Here is a 17414-nt window from a genome sequence, read left to right as displayed (position 1 = left end):
GGTGTGTCCAAAAAAGAAAAAAAAAAAAAAAAAAAAAAAAGAAAAGAAAAGAAAAACCCCCCAGATGCCAGATGATATTGTGGGATATGTTTTTATTACCCCAGAATTGGGAGGCAAACATGCTCCAATATACTCTAATAAAGTACATTTCTGTGTTAGGTTAATCTGTTGATTTCATGTCTGTCAAGTTAACAACTGTCTCCCATTATAGATAACGGCATTTTGCTCTATGAAGTGTCATTTATCTGCATGTTGTTAAAGAGCAGTTCAGGGGCTAAAAAGGGTTGTGCTAACACTTTTGTGGAACAACCTGGATAATTCATTTCACCTCTGAGAGTTGTGTGACTATCTTAACTTTTGGCTTATAAAGCTTTTATACTGTCATATCAACACATCTCTATGGGTCTACGCTCGCTCGCTCACTCTCTCGCTCGCTCTGTTTCTGTAGAGATGAGGTTGATCATTAAGGAAATGTTATCCAACAGGCTGGAGAAGTGAAAAGCAAGCTGTGCTTCCTGCCCCCTGTGCATAGTAAGTCCTCTTAGTCCTTGTCCATGCTGGAGAAGCAGGAGTACAATGGGAGTGTCAAGGCTAAAGGATGGGTATGGGCTCCAGGAAAGCAAGGGAAGGGAATCGGCTAACATGGGAGTACACATGTGGACAAGAATCTGTAGGACCGTGAAGATGAGGATAAGGCTGAACTGGATGCATTAAGACACAAAGTCAGAGTGATTCCAAAATGTGTGACACATAGTAGTTACCACGGAAACTGGAGACTTGTGGGCTTTTATACACTACAAGGAGAGAACAGTCTGTCTGCAAGGCTCAAGAACTTTCAAGTGACTCTCCCCTTTGCCCTTTGCAAATTGAAAGAGAGAGAAAAGGGCCGTCTTGCTGCCCTTGCTGCCTACCTCAGCAGAGCTTAGCAGGAAGATGACTCCTCCTTTCCTCCTTTGTGGAGCCATTGCATTGCAGAGTTAACTTGGGGGCAGAGGTCAAGCCTGAAGCAATTCCCATCACAAAGGTGTCTACACCACACTCGCTGTAGTGACTGGAGTGTTTTGTAACGATACCCACGAGATCTGTATGCTAGCTACCTTGGGTACTAGTCACAATCTAGGGGTACAGCAGCATGGAGCTTGGTGTGAGTTAAATTACCCTACTCCCTGGGTGCATCTACACATGTATTTATGCCAGTTTAAATTTACTGCACAGTAAGTGAGAATAGGCCAGTGTCTACACATGCAGGTGTTAAAGCACATTAACACTGTGCATGGACTGACTTGTGACTAAAGTTAGTTCCAAGTCAGTCCACACGCACAGTGTTACTGCACAGTAGCTAATCAGCCGTAAATTTGATACCTGAATGATGCAGGTATCAAATTGATGCTCAAGTCGGCATTAGCTGCTATATTTACTGTGCAGTGCAGGTGTGCACGTGTAGACATGTATGTGTACTGCACAGTAATTTTGGTTACTGTGCAGTAAATGCACATGTGTAGATGTGCCCTCTTGGCAGGTTTTGTAGCCAATGCTACTCTGTATGCTACTGCAGCTGGGCAGTGGCATAAAGCTGAGAGTGGAGCTAAACTACTGTATTGGGTGGTAAGCTGTTTAATCACAGCTGACTGAAAGCCAAAAGTAAGACCATCCCAACCTGAGTCACTGAGGTCCAGTACTCTGATGATGCTGTAGTGTGTGCTCACTCGGAAACAGACCTTCAGGCAATTGTTGATGTCCTTACCAAGGCATACAAGAAAAATGGATCTGACGCTTAACATTCGGAAGACTGAGGTCCTTCATGAACAAGCTCTTAATGAGAAGTCCCCAGCTCCAGTAATTCAGATTCACAGTGAGACTCTGGAGAACGTTGAGCACTTCGTGGACCTCAGAAGCCCTGTCTCGCAGAAGGCTGATCTGCACAAAGAAATCCAGTATTTCTTCAAATATGCAAGTGCAGCCTTTGGACACCTGAGGCAACAGGTGTTTTAAGATCACAACATCAGATCTGAAACCAAGCTCATGGTTTATCAGACAGTCATGATCCGCACCCTGCTGCACAGAACTGAGATATGGACCTTGCCAGAGAAGTACGACCAGTGCTGCTTGCAGAAGATCCTTCAAATCCAGTGTGTAGACAGACACACCAACATTAGTGCCCTCTTGCAAGCAAACACTACAGGCAGCGAGGCGATGATCATCCAACATCCACTTCGCTGTGCTGGCCATGTCATCTGGATGTCTGACTCCTGAAGAAAATTTTGTTCTCCCAGCTCAGTCAAAACATATGCTCAAGAGGAGGGCAGAGAAAGCACTTCAAGGATGACCTCAAGGCCAACTTGAAAAAATGCAATGTCCACATCAACTCATGGCAAACTATCTCCCAGGACCACCCCAAGTGGAAGAAGAGTCTAAAGCAAGGATCTTGGTACTTTGAAACTGTACTACTACAACAGCAGATGCAAAAGCAGGAGCAGCAGAAACAGCATGTTGCAGCCTGAACCAAGACCCAAAGCCACCCATCCTGCATGGAAACATGCATCTGAGCTGCAGTAGAGTTTATCAATCTCGAATAAGCCTCGTCAGCCATCTTCGGCCCCACAGGTAAGACAGTCTTGGAAGACGATCAGTTCATAGGCAACTGGTAGGGAGGACACGGAGGGGCAGATGGCCTCCCGACAGGGCTGTCCCCGCCGCCTTCACCACTGGCGGCATCTGCAGGTGCTTGCCAGCCCTGTCCTCGCGGCCGATGCCAGCTTCTGTGGATGCCCCCCCAGACTCATGAGGCACCAGTCGCCCGTGACAGTCATCCTCAACTGTGAAAGATTGCTGCAGCTGATGATGATGACGCTACCAGTATATCAACTAGCAAGCTTAAAGCTAGCGTGCTACCTTTACACCACGCTAGAAATGGACTACAGGAGCTGGATGTTGACCAGAGCAGTCTCACTCTTCTGCGCTCACTCCAAGTGCGTACTAGTTCTCAGCTCTTTGCTTACTATGACATAGCCTCTGACAGGGTGTTTGCCATCCCCAGACTGAGAACCCCTTCAGTAACCATGCAACCAGGTGTGATTCTTGTATCTGATCAGAACCATGTATGTAAAGAGTCTTCAAACAAGTGTGATCTCCTGTAAGTGAGGATGGCATTCAAAGTCCTTGTGTATGTTGGTAGGAAAAACCTGTTGTGAAAATCACCAGGCATGTTAGGGTCAGAACTGTGGCAACATGGGACAGTAGAGACCCTTAAAACGTGTACCATCTGAAAATTCATCTCTAAGTGAGTTGAAGGGCATGGTAGTGGATGGAGGATGGGGCGGAGGGACAGTACACAAGGGGAGGTGAAGACTGAACCATAGGGTACATGCAGTTTAAAAATAAACAAATGTTGACTGATTAAATAAATACCACTTAGGAGCTAAAGCAAGCAGCCTGTGCAGTCTGTTTTATATTAAACTATTTTTTACCTTTAAGAAAAGTTATAATTCATGGTTGTAATGCCACAAATTGCAAGTTTTCCAAAGCTTAATTCAAATTCACTAGACCATAGGGTTGTACAGAGCTATAAGCATGGTAGGGAACTGCCATGCCATTCAGATTGCATGATCTCCCTCCCACCGTACCACACCCCAGGCATAAAATCGTCCTATAAAATCCAGCAAGTGAATTTTATCTCTAGAGAACAGCGGTCATAAACTTGCCTAGATCAGAAAACACTTTGCTCCTCTCCTATTAGCCTTTATTTAATACTATGCAATTTATTTTTATATGGTGTCCTTCACACAGTATCACAAACCTCTTCACAGAGAATGTCCATCATAAACTAAGTCAAAAAGGATGATTTCGGCTCAAGGATGGAAGGGGAACTCTCTACAAGGATCCCAGAGTATAAAGCAGCACGAGAGTTGTGGAGAGTTCAACAGAGAGGACAGAATGGAGGTTAAGAAGCTAGAGGTGTCTGTCAGTCTGATCGGTGAACCACTTTGTGAGCTGGACTCACGGAGCCAAGCTAATTGTGTCACGACTGTTAAACTGAGGTGGTGGTGATGACGTCCACTCACCTGTACCTAGAAGCATGGAGCCAAGCTGTCTGTCCTCGTTCAACTTAAAGCACAGTGCTTCCCACAGCAACATTAGCTAGCACATTTGAATGCAATCTCGTGAAGACATGCTCGGATGAGATGGCAGGAGGATAGTGTTATAACCTGAGAAGCAGTTTGTGCTTAGAGAGTTGGAATGAATGACTCCAGACACTCCAGACAGGCAGGCATAGTGCTAGAGAGGACAGCAACTGCTTACACCTGCTCTGGAGCCTTATTTGCTCTTCTCCAGTTCCAGTGCAAGTCCTTTTTATGATGCTGCCTGAAGGCAGCTCTACAGCAAAGCCAAAGGATATGGACATACTAGCTATTTACAATATCGCATGACAACCACTCTGGTGCCCGTCCAAGTGCATGCTTTTCCCCAGCGATAAGCAGATGCTAAGTTCTGGTAGTTTAGTTCTCAATGAAAGAGAGTAAGAAACTACTACACACAGGCAGTTACTGTGGAGCAGCTAACATCCAGTAACGCCCACCCTGTTTTCCTCCAGAGTAAATTGTTCAGATGTCCATGCTTTAAGCCAGCTAGCTAAGTCCAATGCTATTTTTATCTTATTCATAGCACCATTGTTTCATGACTCCTTGTTGGATACAACAGGGATGTCAAACTCATCCGGGGCTCCGGGCTGGATTTGGAGCACAGGGCTCTTTGCGGGCCCAACCCAGCCCAGGGCATGGGGGTGGCTGCCATGGCCACTGCAGCAAGGGTCTAGGTGCACAGTGATGATCCAGGCATAATGGTGGCAAGCTAAGTTCACCACTGATGGCCACAGCCGGAAGAGCCAAAGGGCCCCAAGTTCTATGGCAGGCCACAACCCCAAACTCTTTTGGTCTGGCAGATTGAATAAAGAGGCTCCGCAGGCCAATTGTGGGGTAAGACGTAGTATAGCTTGGTTTTCTTTACTTAGGAGACCAGAGATCTAATTGACTGACCTAACTAAACACTCATTCAGATGCTGAACCCAAGCCAAGATATTTCCAAGTTGAACCTGTGACACTTTTCTAAACTTAAGGAACATAAAAGCAACAAAATAAAAAGCAGTGACATTTTCCATGCGAGAGACGAAAGATGCCCACTTCATATTTTATTTATTTATCCAAACTAGTGTGAATTATTCATTAAAGTTGATGCAAGTGTTTGAAAATACAAGATGTTTGAAGGCAAGTTATTAACAAGAGGAAGTTAATAAGTTGAAGATATGAATTTCTTAACAAATTGTGATTTTTTTTTTTTTTTTTCACAGAGGATTTTTCCCATGATCCTTTTTGGCACAGTCTGGATTTTGGAGGACTTGCCCAAAATATAAAGCAGTCCCTGGTAGTAGGATGTTAGAATTCATTCTCATGCTTTCTACTCCTCTCACTCCCTATCCTTTTCTTAAGCAAAAATAAACCACCACATTTCTTAACTTTGGCTGAAGAAACAAGCAAGGCTTAGACCTAGCAAGTATCCTCCCTTGAGTTTAAAGTTTCTTGTTGTCCCAGTAGGACAGCTGTCTGCAGGAAAGGCTGTTGTTCCCTCTCATGGACGTTGGACGCTTCTGCAGTATGCACCTCCTGCATCCCAGAGTTCCTGAGATTCAGCTTGCAACTCCTCCTGGCCACTTGTGCAGGAGCAGGGGTGTCAAACAGCATGCACCAAACAGAGATCTGAGTTTTCAAACACTGTCTTTTAAAGATATAATTAAATGTAATTCTTGGGATGTTGTGAAAGAACTAGAGATTCCAGACACTCGCTGTTCTGTAGGTGGCATTTGGAGCGGGTGGCAGAGCTAATGGTGTAATGAGAAAAACCTGCTCTGCTAATATATCTCGATCCTCCCCTCCCCAGACAGGACACTTCTTTGTCAAACTTTCTGCGTAGCCATGTCTTGAGCTTTTTCCCCTAACGTGTTGATTTCCCCCCCCACCCCATGCTAATTGCACTTTAAAGTAGGCTGGCCTGCCTACAATAATGTAGGCAAAGCCTGACAATTATATGTGCAACTGCGTCTCAGGAACAAAGCATAGGATGAGTTGTCTCCAAGGTTAACACCTTTATTTGGGGCAGAAGATATTAGTAAGGAGATCAGTTAATATCCCTGTAGAGAGATATATTAGGTATTTATATAGCATTCATTACTGTAGTGCCTGGGTACCTCCAGAATGGTTCATGAATGTAACATACTTATCCTCAAAGCATCCTTGTTTAGTAGGCCCTGCTCTTATCTTCATTTTGCAGATGGAGAACTGAGGCACAGGGAAATTAAGACTTGTCCACATTTTTCGCATTACAGGGCTGCAGCAGAAGCCCCTAATAATGATGCTGCACATGGCAACAGAGGGGGCTTTTGGCTAGCTTTGCTCCACTACCTCTTCTAGTGACAGAAGGCATCTCTTGTAGGCAGAGCCACATCCAGACTGAGGGTTTGCTATTATAATTGTGATGGCAAGGGGGTGTATTATTTGCACACCTGTAGCTGAGATGGTAAAGTTTTGTAGCACAGATCAAGCTTACACAACTTAGCAAAGTCAGACAGGAAATTTGCAGCAGAGTAAAGATTGACCCTGAATCTCCTGAGCTCCAGTATAACACCCACCCAATGGGTCTCCCTGCCAGAAGGGCCTCTTCCACCAGCAGGCCTCCGCTGGAGGATGGAGCACTTAGAGATGTGGGTTGCAGCCCTCTTTGCAAAGAGATATTTGTGTGATAAGAAATAAAGGCAGAAAAGACAAACAGGAACTGTAGTTTCCTGCAAATCACCAAAGAGAAGGGCAAGGTGTGGGGGCGAGAGCACTTTGGGATGATCTTGGCAGGAAATGGAAGTCCTGCTGTTCGGTATCTGTGGGGGGCACAGCTGAAACGATACCACAGTGTGATTTTTCTACAAGTGGCAAAAAGGGTGATCTGCACTGTATGACTGGGGTTTAGTCTCACTTTCTGAAATAGCACTGAAGGCATTTTGTCTCTATGTACCCTTGCAGCTAAGCCGTGTTCAGTTGCTGTACCAATTGCTGATACCTGTTGCCTGCAACAGGTCATTTTCCCTGTGTTTACAAAAACCCTTTGACAAGTGTATCTGGAATGATGATAAGACAAACCCATCAAGGCGACCTGGAACGTATAACAGGAACAACACAGAGGGAAGGATCCAACAGGCTAGGTCAGAGGAAATGAGTGCTCGCTAGAGCTATAAGCCTCTTGTTCTTCCCGTAAATCTTAAGATGTACCTTCCAGGCCAAGTCCCAGGCATGGGACTAGGTGCATTATGCCAAGTGCTGCCTTTGTCCTAGCCTAAGAGACAGTGGGTAGGGGTGGGAGGCATGACAAGATTCTTGATGAGAAGGTTTTGAACCCAGAAGTCCTTTCCCATAATGTGAGTTGGTTGCAGGACTGCAGCCCAGTGGACACACTCTAGTTGTCGAACGCCTACTATGTTAGCCAAGTTTAAAGGACAAACAGTGATAGAGGCACTCGCTGTACATTATTACATCAGTCAATAACAAGAATCCTCAGTTATGTACAGAGCTGTTCAACCAGTTCATGAATTAGGGCCACTTCTACCTCCTGAGATTATAAAAGTCAGGAAAGGCAGCTTTTCCGATCAGCTGGAAAGAGGCATATTTACTTCTCCAAGGCTAGACTTTGCTTATTAGAAAAAATTTAATTTTATCCCCATTGGACATCTGAGATATATTAAAGCCAATGCCACCTCTGACAGTGGTGAAATATTACTCACCACTGAAATGTGGTCAGTGAATTTTTACTTTTATACGTAGGGATTTTCTCTGTAACAGTTCTGTCTTGGGAATGCATAGCTGAATGAAGATGGTGAGAATATTGAGGTCAGAGTGGCCAATTAACCTTCTGATTTCAGAGGATGATTACTCGATTAATCAAGGGGGGCCAGGACCAACCAAAATGATGGGGAAAGGTTGTAGCTGCAAAATAACAATCGCAGGACCGACTCTGGTTGTACAGTGATGAATGTGACTGAAAGTTAAAGCAGGTGGTCAGGAGATGCACAGCCCTTGCAAGCCACCGGCAGGTGCAATGCATCAGTCAGCAGGAGAGCCTCTTGCTCGTGTGGACAGGATTTTGAAGCATGCCACTTGCCTTGTCTTCCTGCAGTGATTGCTAGTTGCTTTTTATAGCAACACTTCAGTGAATGAGTTTGCACGATACATTTCCCAGGGCCCGGCGGATTCATCTGCTGAAGCAGAGTTGGAGTGTGGGGATGGGGGTGATCTAGGATTGATTAAATAGGAAGCCTGCAGGCTTGTCTACACAAGGACAACCTGGAAATTAACTAAAGATGTGGCATCGCAGTGTGTTAAGCTTCTGTCTGCATGCTTTCATTAGCTAAATCCGGAAAAGTCTCTGAAGATTTAAGCTAAAGCAAACAAAGGCTGCTGGACCTCTGCGGGAGAGTGTTCACACTGGGGTTTAACGCACTTCAACTTCACACCTTGAGTTAATTTGTCTGGACTCACCTGAGTGTTTCTCCATACATCTGCCTTCGGTAAACCCTCCTTCCACCCACAATGCCCTGGCAGAGTATTGTAGAGTGGCAGGAGAGGCCCAGACTACTCTTGTGCTTCTTAAGCAGCCTGGAGATTCAGGTGGATCAAATTGGAGCTGCATTAGCACAGATCACGGATATGCCATGGCCTTTTCTGACCCAGGTGCTTGTCATTACATCTCCTCATGTATGTCTACACTGAAGCCAGGAGATGGGACGGCAGCATGTTCAGGCAGACCAGGCTGGCTACTTCTGGTGACAAGAGCAGCAAAGAGTCTGCTCAGCCTGGGCTTCAGCTCAGGCTGCATGAGCCAGACTGGTACCCTTGGTATGTGTTCAGGCAGTTGCCTGTGGTGAACTCCGTGCTGTCATGGCAGCTCTGTTATTGATACCCAAACCAGCCAAATAAAAACCAGCCTGTGCTGCAGTTACTCCTCCAAGTGTAGTATAGACATCATCTGAAACTGCGGGTGACAAAGAGGAGGCAGGAATTCTCCATTTGAGAGTCTGTGTATTTGCTGTTAAAAAGTGCAAGCCTTTTTCTAACCCTGGACTGCAGTGTTGGTGAAACAGGCTGACTGGGGAGGCATCTCAAGTGTCTATTTAAGTAAAGCCAATCTCTGTAATTAATGGGGGGATAAATCAAGGTTTAATTACTCGGAAGGCACCTTGGGTGAAAGATTCATGGTAATTGTTGTGTATCCTCTTGAAGGATTCACAGTACTGGCGGCTCCCTTTGCAGCAATAAAACACGGGGTGAGTGGCAGGCAGCCCCCGAGGCCCTCTTTTCTAGGGACTAGTCCAGTTAAGGCAGCAAATAGAAAGAGACAGTAGTGCTCTTCAGGCTTTTTGTAACAATAAAAGCCCCTTCCCCAAGTCTTAGGGGATTGCTAGACAGTGTGACAATTTGAGACCAAAGCACTTACAGTCAAATCAAGTGTGCATTGAAGAAGATTTCCCCTGTTATTGTCTTCTGTCACACATGTTTCCATACAGTAGTATTTGCAACAGCTTTTTTGTTTTCCTGCTCAGAAACTTATCCCTTTTTCTTGGGCTCTCTAGAGGAAATGGAAACTGAAGAGGGGAAGGGTGTAGATTTGAATGTTGTAGCTTATTTTTAAAAGATGAACCAAGCAAAAGACAAATCCAGCCCTTGTGGAACTTGTCTGTTTCTTCAGATCCCAGTTTAACATCTTTTATTGACCCTAAAATATGCAGCTCAACTATGGGTTATCCTTGCTTGGCTGCGGGAGAGCCCTCAGTTCATTGGATTTCTTAGACACTGCTTGCTTGTTCTTTTTCTTATTGGGGTAACCCTTGCATCTCACTTGCCTTAGCTAAATGCATAAATAAGGTGCAAGTCCCACTTGATGGTTATGTAACATAACAAAATGCCTTCTCCCTTCCCTTCTCTCTCCACATCCCTGCCTCTCTCCTTAGAGCTTAAGAAGCAAGTGGAAAGTGCAGAACTGAAAAACCAACGGCTGAAAGAGGTTTTCCAAACCAAGATCCAGGAGTTTCGCAAGGTGTGCTACACCCTGACTGGGTACCAGATTGACATCACTACTGAGAACCAGTACCGGCTCACCTCCATTTATGCTGAGCACCAAGGGGATTGCCTGCTCTTTAAAGTAAGTCTGGACTCCCCTGCTCCACCTGACTCTTTGTGTTAATAGCACGTAGCCCACAAGGACATGCTTTCTTTTTTAATTGCTAAAGAATACAATGTCAGTAGCCCTGTTACACAACACTTTTCCCACGCGTTTGGCCACCTTCCTGATTTGATTACAGTGAGGAGGCAGAGGCTTCCTCATTTTCAAAAAATCTGTGAAAAGATTTTGGGTCTGTCTCATTCTTCTCATTACCTCACACCTGAGTAAATTGGGAAAAACTTAACTGAAGCCGGTGGAGTTGCACAAGAGTTTAAAAAAAAATGTCGGTAGGAATCTAGGCTTGGATCTCACCTTTTCCTGCCATCAGTGATATATACTGGAGCAGTTTCTTCTTACCCTCTGTGCGCCAGAGGAATGTATGAACACAAGGCTCATCTTCCTAACCAGGAGAGGTTCTCACCCACTGAGGTAAGGGTCCAGTAATCCCATCTGCTCCTCTGTTTCAGGGTGTTTTTTGTTCAAATTGGGCTTTCTCCTAGAGCTAGCACATATGGCCTGAAGGAAGTTCTGACAATGGAGACTCATCAAAGCATTAAACACGTTAGAGCTGTATGGTAAAAGATCTCAGTTACACAGGATGAGAGATGGTTGTTAGTTCAGAAACCATCATGCTCTTTACATTCATTTACTCCAGATTAATTAGAATGCAAAAAAACCTGCCAAAGTCAGCTACAGATGCAAGTCCCCTGCATTCATCGTTCCTCTTTTGCAATTATCCTTTGAAACTCTGGAGCACTCAAACTTTATAGTTAGTTGGAGCGGGGTTTCTGAGTAGCTTTCTGGCATAAAAAATAGTAGCTGAGTACAGGCATAAGAGGTGAAGGCTATTTGTACTCTCCTGGCTAATAAAAGTTGTTTTTTTAATGACTTCCAATGGGGATTGTTTATGATAAGGTCTTCCAACGGATCATAATGTTAATCACATTGTCTTCCCTTTTCTGTTCTAAAACTCACTTCTTTGAGGATCCTTTTAAACAATAGTCTGGGTAAAGTTAAGAAAACGGGAACATGTGAAACCACCAGTCAGGCAAACTCCAGCCTGTATCTGTCATCACTTCCTGTTCTTGTTTTAACGTCAGTTGTATTCTCTTTGGGACAGGGTCTCATCCTTATTTGTGCTGTGTCGCCATACATATGTGCTGTGCGTGTTGAAAGCATGGACAGATAATAACCATCATTTCCTACTCTAGACCAGGTTAAGTGCCGTAGTGGTCTGGCTGAATGGTTTAGGGTGGAGCAGAGGTTTGATGGGCACTGCCTTCCTTGCACATCTGTTATCTTTGAGGGTAAAAAGAGTTCAATTTGAGTCGGTTCTGATTCACCTGAGTCACAGCCTGGGAACAAAACAGCCCTGCACACATTCAGCATGTCCATGAAATGAATAGCAGTTAACTTGAATTAGCTGTAGTTGTCCGAGGAAAAGTGTTGTCAGATCCTTCGCAGGGACAAGGGCTTGTAGCCTGTAGGATCCCAAGGTAAAAGTCTTTGTCCCTGATGACATCTGAGGTCTGTTTTTTCCCTGAGAGAGCTGAGGTGTTATATCAGCCTTATCAAACTATTTAGTTGTATCCTTACATTGGGATTACATTTGATGCTATCTGCTTTATTTCTCTATATAGTAAAATATCTGTCTTCCCGAGTATACACTTCTCCTATCATGAAATTTAGGAGGGTTTTTGTTTTGCTTTAAATTCTGTTTTTATTACTCCATTCTAAACTGTAAAGTCACATAATCAGAAGTGAAGAGTTAAAAGCAGACTCCCATCTCCCCCAGTGTCTCATTGCTGGCTGGAAGAGCAAACAGATAGCACCTTGGTCTGCTCAGCAAGTGCAAACAGCCCAAGTTTACAGTGCAAGCAGGAGCACTTCCCCTTTCTCAATGGCAGCCATAATTAGCACTTAAAATCATATCTGCTTCCAGCTGATCCCACTAGGGTATGTGTCTCATTTGCAGGAAGGATGAGGATGCCTGAGGAGTTCAGTAGGGGAGGCAGAAGTGCAAGCAGAAGCTGGAAAAGTTTGGCTTCAGCAGACTTAATGCCACATACAGAGTATGGAGTGCTGGGGTCTTATTTCTTTAGGTAATGAGACTGGTAGATTCTTGTTACTACACATTAGAGCCCCAAAAGAAAACTTACCAACAGAAAGGGTTTAAGGGTTAAAGTAAGACAGCAGCTAAGAGGCTTGGTTGAACTAAGATAAGGCCAAGTGTAGTAAAATGCTTGTCTTTATGGGCTTCTGATTATGTCCTGTTGCCTCCTGCATTAGCCAGGGAAGAAAAAGAACACAGGGCATGCTCGGCACATCGGAGAAACGATCCCCAATTCCACCCCCTCCGCGCTTGTGCATTTTCAGGAAGTGCCTGAAAGCATTAGACAGCGAAGATGGAGCAATGAAGGCAGCTTTCGCGCCTCTGGAATCCTGCATTCAAACGTGCCTTGTCACAAGGTGAATGAAGTTTGACTCATCCTCGCACTGAGTCATCTTTTGTCTGCATCAGCCCCAATTCCATCCACCTTAGTCCAACCTGCAGCCCATTCAGTAAGGAAGGCAGGGGTGGTAATAACAGCAGTGTTACAGGCTGGTCTGGGCTGAACACACCAGCCAGCTGCATATGTAAAGATTACACGCTGCCCACCTGAATTAAGCCTGGCCGGCGTTGTCGTTCATTTGCCTCCACTAGTACCAAGTTTGACTTCATGCATTGTCCAAATAAACAGGTCAGCTGCTGAAGCGTGATAACTGAGCACAAGTTCTTATCTTTATCTCTAAATACTGCACCTCCCTCACTTAAGGTTTCCTTCCCAAGAGTTTCCCCAGTACTAAATTCAGTGTCACCAAAGTGAGCGGTGGAAGTTTAGAGTTCCTGCTTTTGCAGGAAGTGCCTTCATGGAACCATCTCCACGATCGCATCGATCGTGTTGTAGGATTGCCATACCTGTCTCGCCTCATCTCTCAAAGTCAAGGGATCAGTTGTCTTTATACAGGAAGAGCAGATGTGCTGATAGGTGCTCCAACTACAAAATATTACTCTCTTTCCATGTCTTTTCGTAACCAATTGCACCCCCAAAGCCACTGGTCACAATTAAGAGCAAAGTATACACAACAGATTCTTCTTTGGCTCAGTCCAGGCTGCTGATGCCTGTGCACACCTGAAGATGCAGATTATGGATTCTCAGTGGGATTGTATGTTTAGTCTGTAGACTCTTTGAGCCAGAGCCAACTGTGGGTGTTCTGCCTGCTTTTCATTTACCTGAAGAGGTGACAAAGCAGGAAACGCTGCTTGTGTTCATGCCGTTCGTGCAATTTATGGAACAGGTTCTATGTAATTAAACCAAACAAGTCCCTTGGCATTTTACAAGCTTCTGCAGCTTGCCCATAACCTTTAGGGTATGTTTCAGTAGCACTGCTGGTGGCATTTAATTTTCTGTAAGACTTCAAGAGTCAGATATGCAAGAGTAGCTACTATGATGTAGCTGAAGGTACCTGAAAAAAGTGCTGTGTATTTCCAATCAATGGATGCCTGTTTCCAAAATGCTTAGTATGCTGTAATTACCAATCAACTCAAATTAAGTGGAGAGTGGTGCTGGACCACACAAAGCAGCAGTGAAAGAGTTAAATTGGAATGGTGTGATATGAAAAGTAGAGCCCATATCCCCAAATGAATACTGAATTCCAGTGAATCCTTTATCAATATTTATTGGAGATCCCTCTGGACACAACAGATGAGCTCATCAAGTTGAAGGATATTACAATGATTTCAGAACCCCTGTGTGTGAGAGTGCGTAGGCAGAAAGGCACATCTCAAACTTCACAGCTCGCATGGTCTTGCTCGCTCTATTTCTCTGTGTTTTTTTTTTTTTAATTAAATGCTGTGGAATGTCAAGTACAGACTCCTCACCAGGATTTTAGTTCAGATGATTTTGCGGATGGTAATACATTACAATTACCGAGTTACTTGGCAGCTTCATATTCTATTACGGTTGCTGGTTCATTAGATACTTTAGTTTGTAATACATATTCTTTGCATTCTGCATAAGTGCCTGGAATATATATCTCAGCAAAGCAGCCCAAAGTGAGATACCTAAGTTGTACTCATTTTATTTAGTTCTTTCATTTTCCACCTCCATGAAAACATACCAGTTTCTCTACAACAATTATATGTTAGAGATGCCTGTTTAAAGTAAAATCAGATATGAAATGACCAAGAGAGCACCCATAATTCAGTTTAGTTGACATTGGTTTTAAGCTGGAGTGTAGGTGAAGATGGCAATATTTGGGCATGCATGTAGCATGATATTGAACCCAGTCTTTGGATAGATCCTAATCAAAGAGTAGAGGGCTAGAGAAGGACAATGAAAATGGTTAGAGGAAGAGAAGTATGAAAGAGGCATACAAAATAAAGAATAGCATAGGGAAATTATGTACCATTTTTAATAGCCCAAGAACATGGGACTGATCCAAGAAGTTGAAAGTCTATACCTTTAACACCAGTGAAGGAAAGTATTTTGCTACACAATACAAAAGTTAACTTGTGGAAGCAGCTGCTACAAACTACCCTTGGAAGTCAAGAGTTGAGTTGGCTTCAGAACAGGGTTAGACGAGACCAATGAGTATACTCACATTTACACTAAATAGGAAAACTGGGAAGTGTAAAACCATTTGTTTCAGGCCAGAAGACAGTCTCTAAGAAAGCTAGAAAGAAGCTCTCTCTCCCTGTAGATAGGCTATTGCAGAATGATCTCTGACATGGTTTCTTGCACCTTGCTCTGAAGCCTCTGGTACTGGTTTCTGTGGTTGACAGGCTGCTGGGCTGGACAGGCCATTGGCCTGAGTCCTCATGAAATGTTCTGTATTCCTGTGTGCAATCTGAGTGATTACCTTGCTGGCTCTCAGCGCCTGTGCTTGGTCAATAATGGAAGGTCTGCCTCCTCTAATCATCCTTGGGTCCTATTGTCTTGATAAGCAAATTAAACCCTCTAATTTTTCCATTAGCATTGTGAGGTTATGTTCCTGAGCTGTTAAATACTCATGGCTGAAAGGCTGAATTTAGATAGCCTGTTAGCTGGTTGTTCACTCTTATGTTCTGCATGCTCGGAGTCCAGTCCTCCAGGCTGTAATGCTCTCTGCCTGGTTCCACTACTTAGCTGTGATTTTCTTTCCTGATGCAATTACCCAGCGCAAGCCCTGCTCCCAGAAATGATGCACTGGGAATCATCCCCAGGTTGAAGCTCACATGGCTTGAAGCAGTCTCCCCAAAATTTTAGACAGCAGATGCAAACAGAAGCCATTGTGCAAAAGAGATGCAGACGGGGCTGGCACAGTTTACTGCAAAATATAACCTTTATTGGTGTCCAGTCAGAGTGGGTAGCGTGTAGTCATAAAACCAACAGCTTTTTTTCCCCGCTTTTTGCAGCCTGTTAAATTAACAGCCACTGTGCGCACTGAGTCTTTGATTCATGGTTGTTTAAGGAGCTATGTAAAGGACTGACTTTGAAGATATGTGAAGAAGAACTGTTGTTGTAAAACTTGAAGGCAATCTGAAGAGCTAATGCATGCTTTTCATGTGCTTAACTATTGTTTTCAGCAGCAGAATGAATGACAGGGAATGAATAAAGACCTCTGCCATTTAGGGGACTGCTGATGTTACGGGGAGGCACAGAAAGGACAGACATAAGCTGGATGTTAATTATTGGTGGGGTGTGTTGAAAGAAAAAAGTATTTATGATCTAACTAACGGCTCTCGGAGGGGAGCAGCTACTGGAATTTAATAGAAATGTCTGTGCTGTTGTACCTCTGCTTGTTTCCTCCTCCCACTCCGTTCTCAGAGCGTTTCCCCTCTCTTGCATACTGCTCATTACATTAAAGGATGATCTATATTATTTGCTTAGAGGTTTGACACCTGTATCGCAGGTCAGTAGCTTCTCCAGCGTCATAGGCCTAATACCAACTTCTCATCGTTTTTACCTCTCTCAGCATTTATATTAATGCTGGTGCGTGTGCAATAAGGAGATTTCCTCCTTTTTGACGCGCATTTGTAGCAGGAGCCTGGACAGGCTTAGATGCTCTAGGTAGTTCACATAAAGTCTTATTGATTGATTGTTTCTGTCATGTTCAAAAAGCTGTATGTTTCTATGTAGATGGATGTAACCCCTTGGCAGGTAGCTTAATAGAATCTCTCATTACGAAGCAAAAATATAAACCGAGACAAAATTACTAAGAGTCACAATGGTAACATTGCAGGCATGAATCATAGCAAAAGTGAACTAGACTCCATATGTACTGAGTGAGGGAGCCCCAAGTGAACTGTGCCTCCTAAAATGCTGTAACTGAAGTTGTGATGTCATACCAGCAGTTATATATGCCACGTGTTACACAAACCCTACCTACCCGAATGTATGATCGATCGATCGATCTATCTGTCTGTCTGTCTATCTATCTATCACTCATACATTCCTACAACTCCTATATATCTGTACCATTTGTCATCACTCTATCCTTCATTATCAGAGATCAGAGGGGAACAGAAAAAATGCTACAGATCACCTCGTGTAGCTCTTCTTTGTGTAAAAACAGCTTCCTGTCCACCTGCAGTCCATCTGCCTCTTTCTTCCTCACAGCCTCAAAGACCTCGTTCACCTCTCTTGTAGCCCCTGCTGGCTCTTATGGTGTCTCTAAAATCAGTATTGGAGGGGGGTGTATGTGCAGGGTGGATTGGAGGATTGCAGGCCTCAGGAAGCAGTAGTAGCTCCCTCATCCTTCCTTGCAGAAAAAAATAAAGCAAAAATAGGACTGCCCAAGTTTGAAGTTCCCAGGGGCCTCACACCACACGGGCTGCACCAGCAGGGCCACAGGCCACCTGGGCTGCCTGCCCCACCTTCTCCCCATCTCCCCTCCCCTGCACCATGTTATGCTCTGACCCTCACTCCAGCTTCCTAGGCACAGGCTCCCTAGACTTCAGGAGCCCTTGGCCCTGCAAACTGTGCCGTGCCATGCCACGCCGCCCCATTCTCTGCAAGCCACAAGTTGGACAGCCCTGCTCTAAAGCTGCCCTTTATCTGCTACCCAAGCATGTGTGGAGTTTGCAAGACTGTGTGTTTAGCTAAAGAGACCTGAAAAATACTAGCATTCAGGGGACA

General features: G+C 44.4%; 1 protein-coding gene across 5 annotated transcripts in view; it reads left to right on the top strand.

The window, feature by feature from the left end:
- MAD1L1 (MAD1 mitotic arrest deficient like 1) overlaps positions 1-17414 on the top strand; it is a 582466-nt gene that overhangs the window by 434774 nt on the left and 130278 nt on the right. For 4 of the 5 annotated variants that reach the window (XM_019512951.1, XM_019512948.1, XM_019512950.1 and 1 more), the window contains one exon: positions 10043-10233. The exons of the other annotated variant lie outside the window; for it this stretch is intronic. In XM_019512951.1, the coding sequence (XP_019368496.1) occupies positions 10043-10233 (191 nt within the window). The remainder of the gene's footprint in view (positions 1-10042; positions 10234-17414) is intronic. 5 annotated transcript variants of the gene reach the window in all.

This window comes from Gavialis gangeticus, unplaced genomic scaffold, assembly GCF_001723915.1.
Source record: "Gavialis gangeticus isolate Ggan-Ray unplaced genomic scaffold, GavGan_comp1, whole genome shotgun sequence".
Taxonomy (NCBI): Eukaryota; Metazoa; Chordata; order Crocodylia; family Gavialidae; genus Gavialis; species Gavialis gangeticus.
This window is presented reverse-complemented; position numbering and strand designations above follow the sequence as displayed.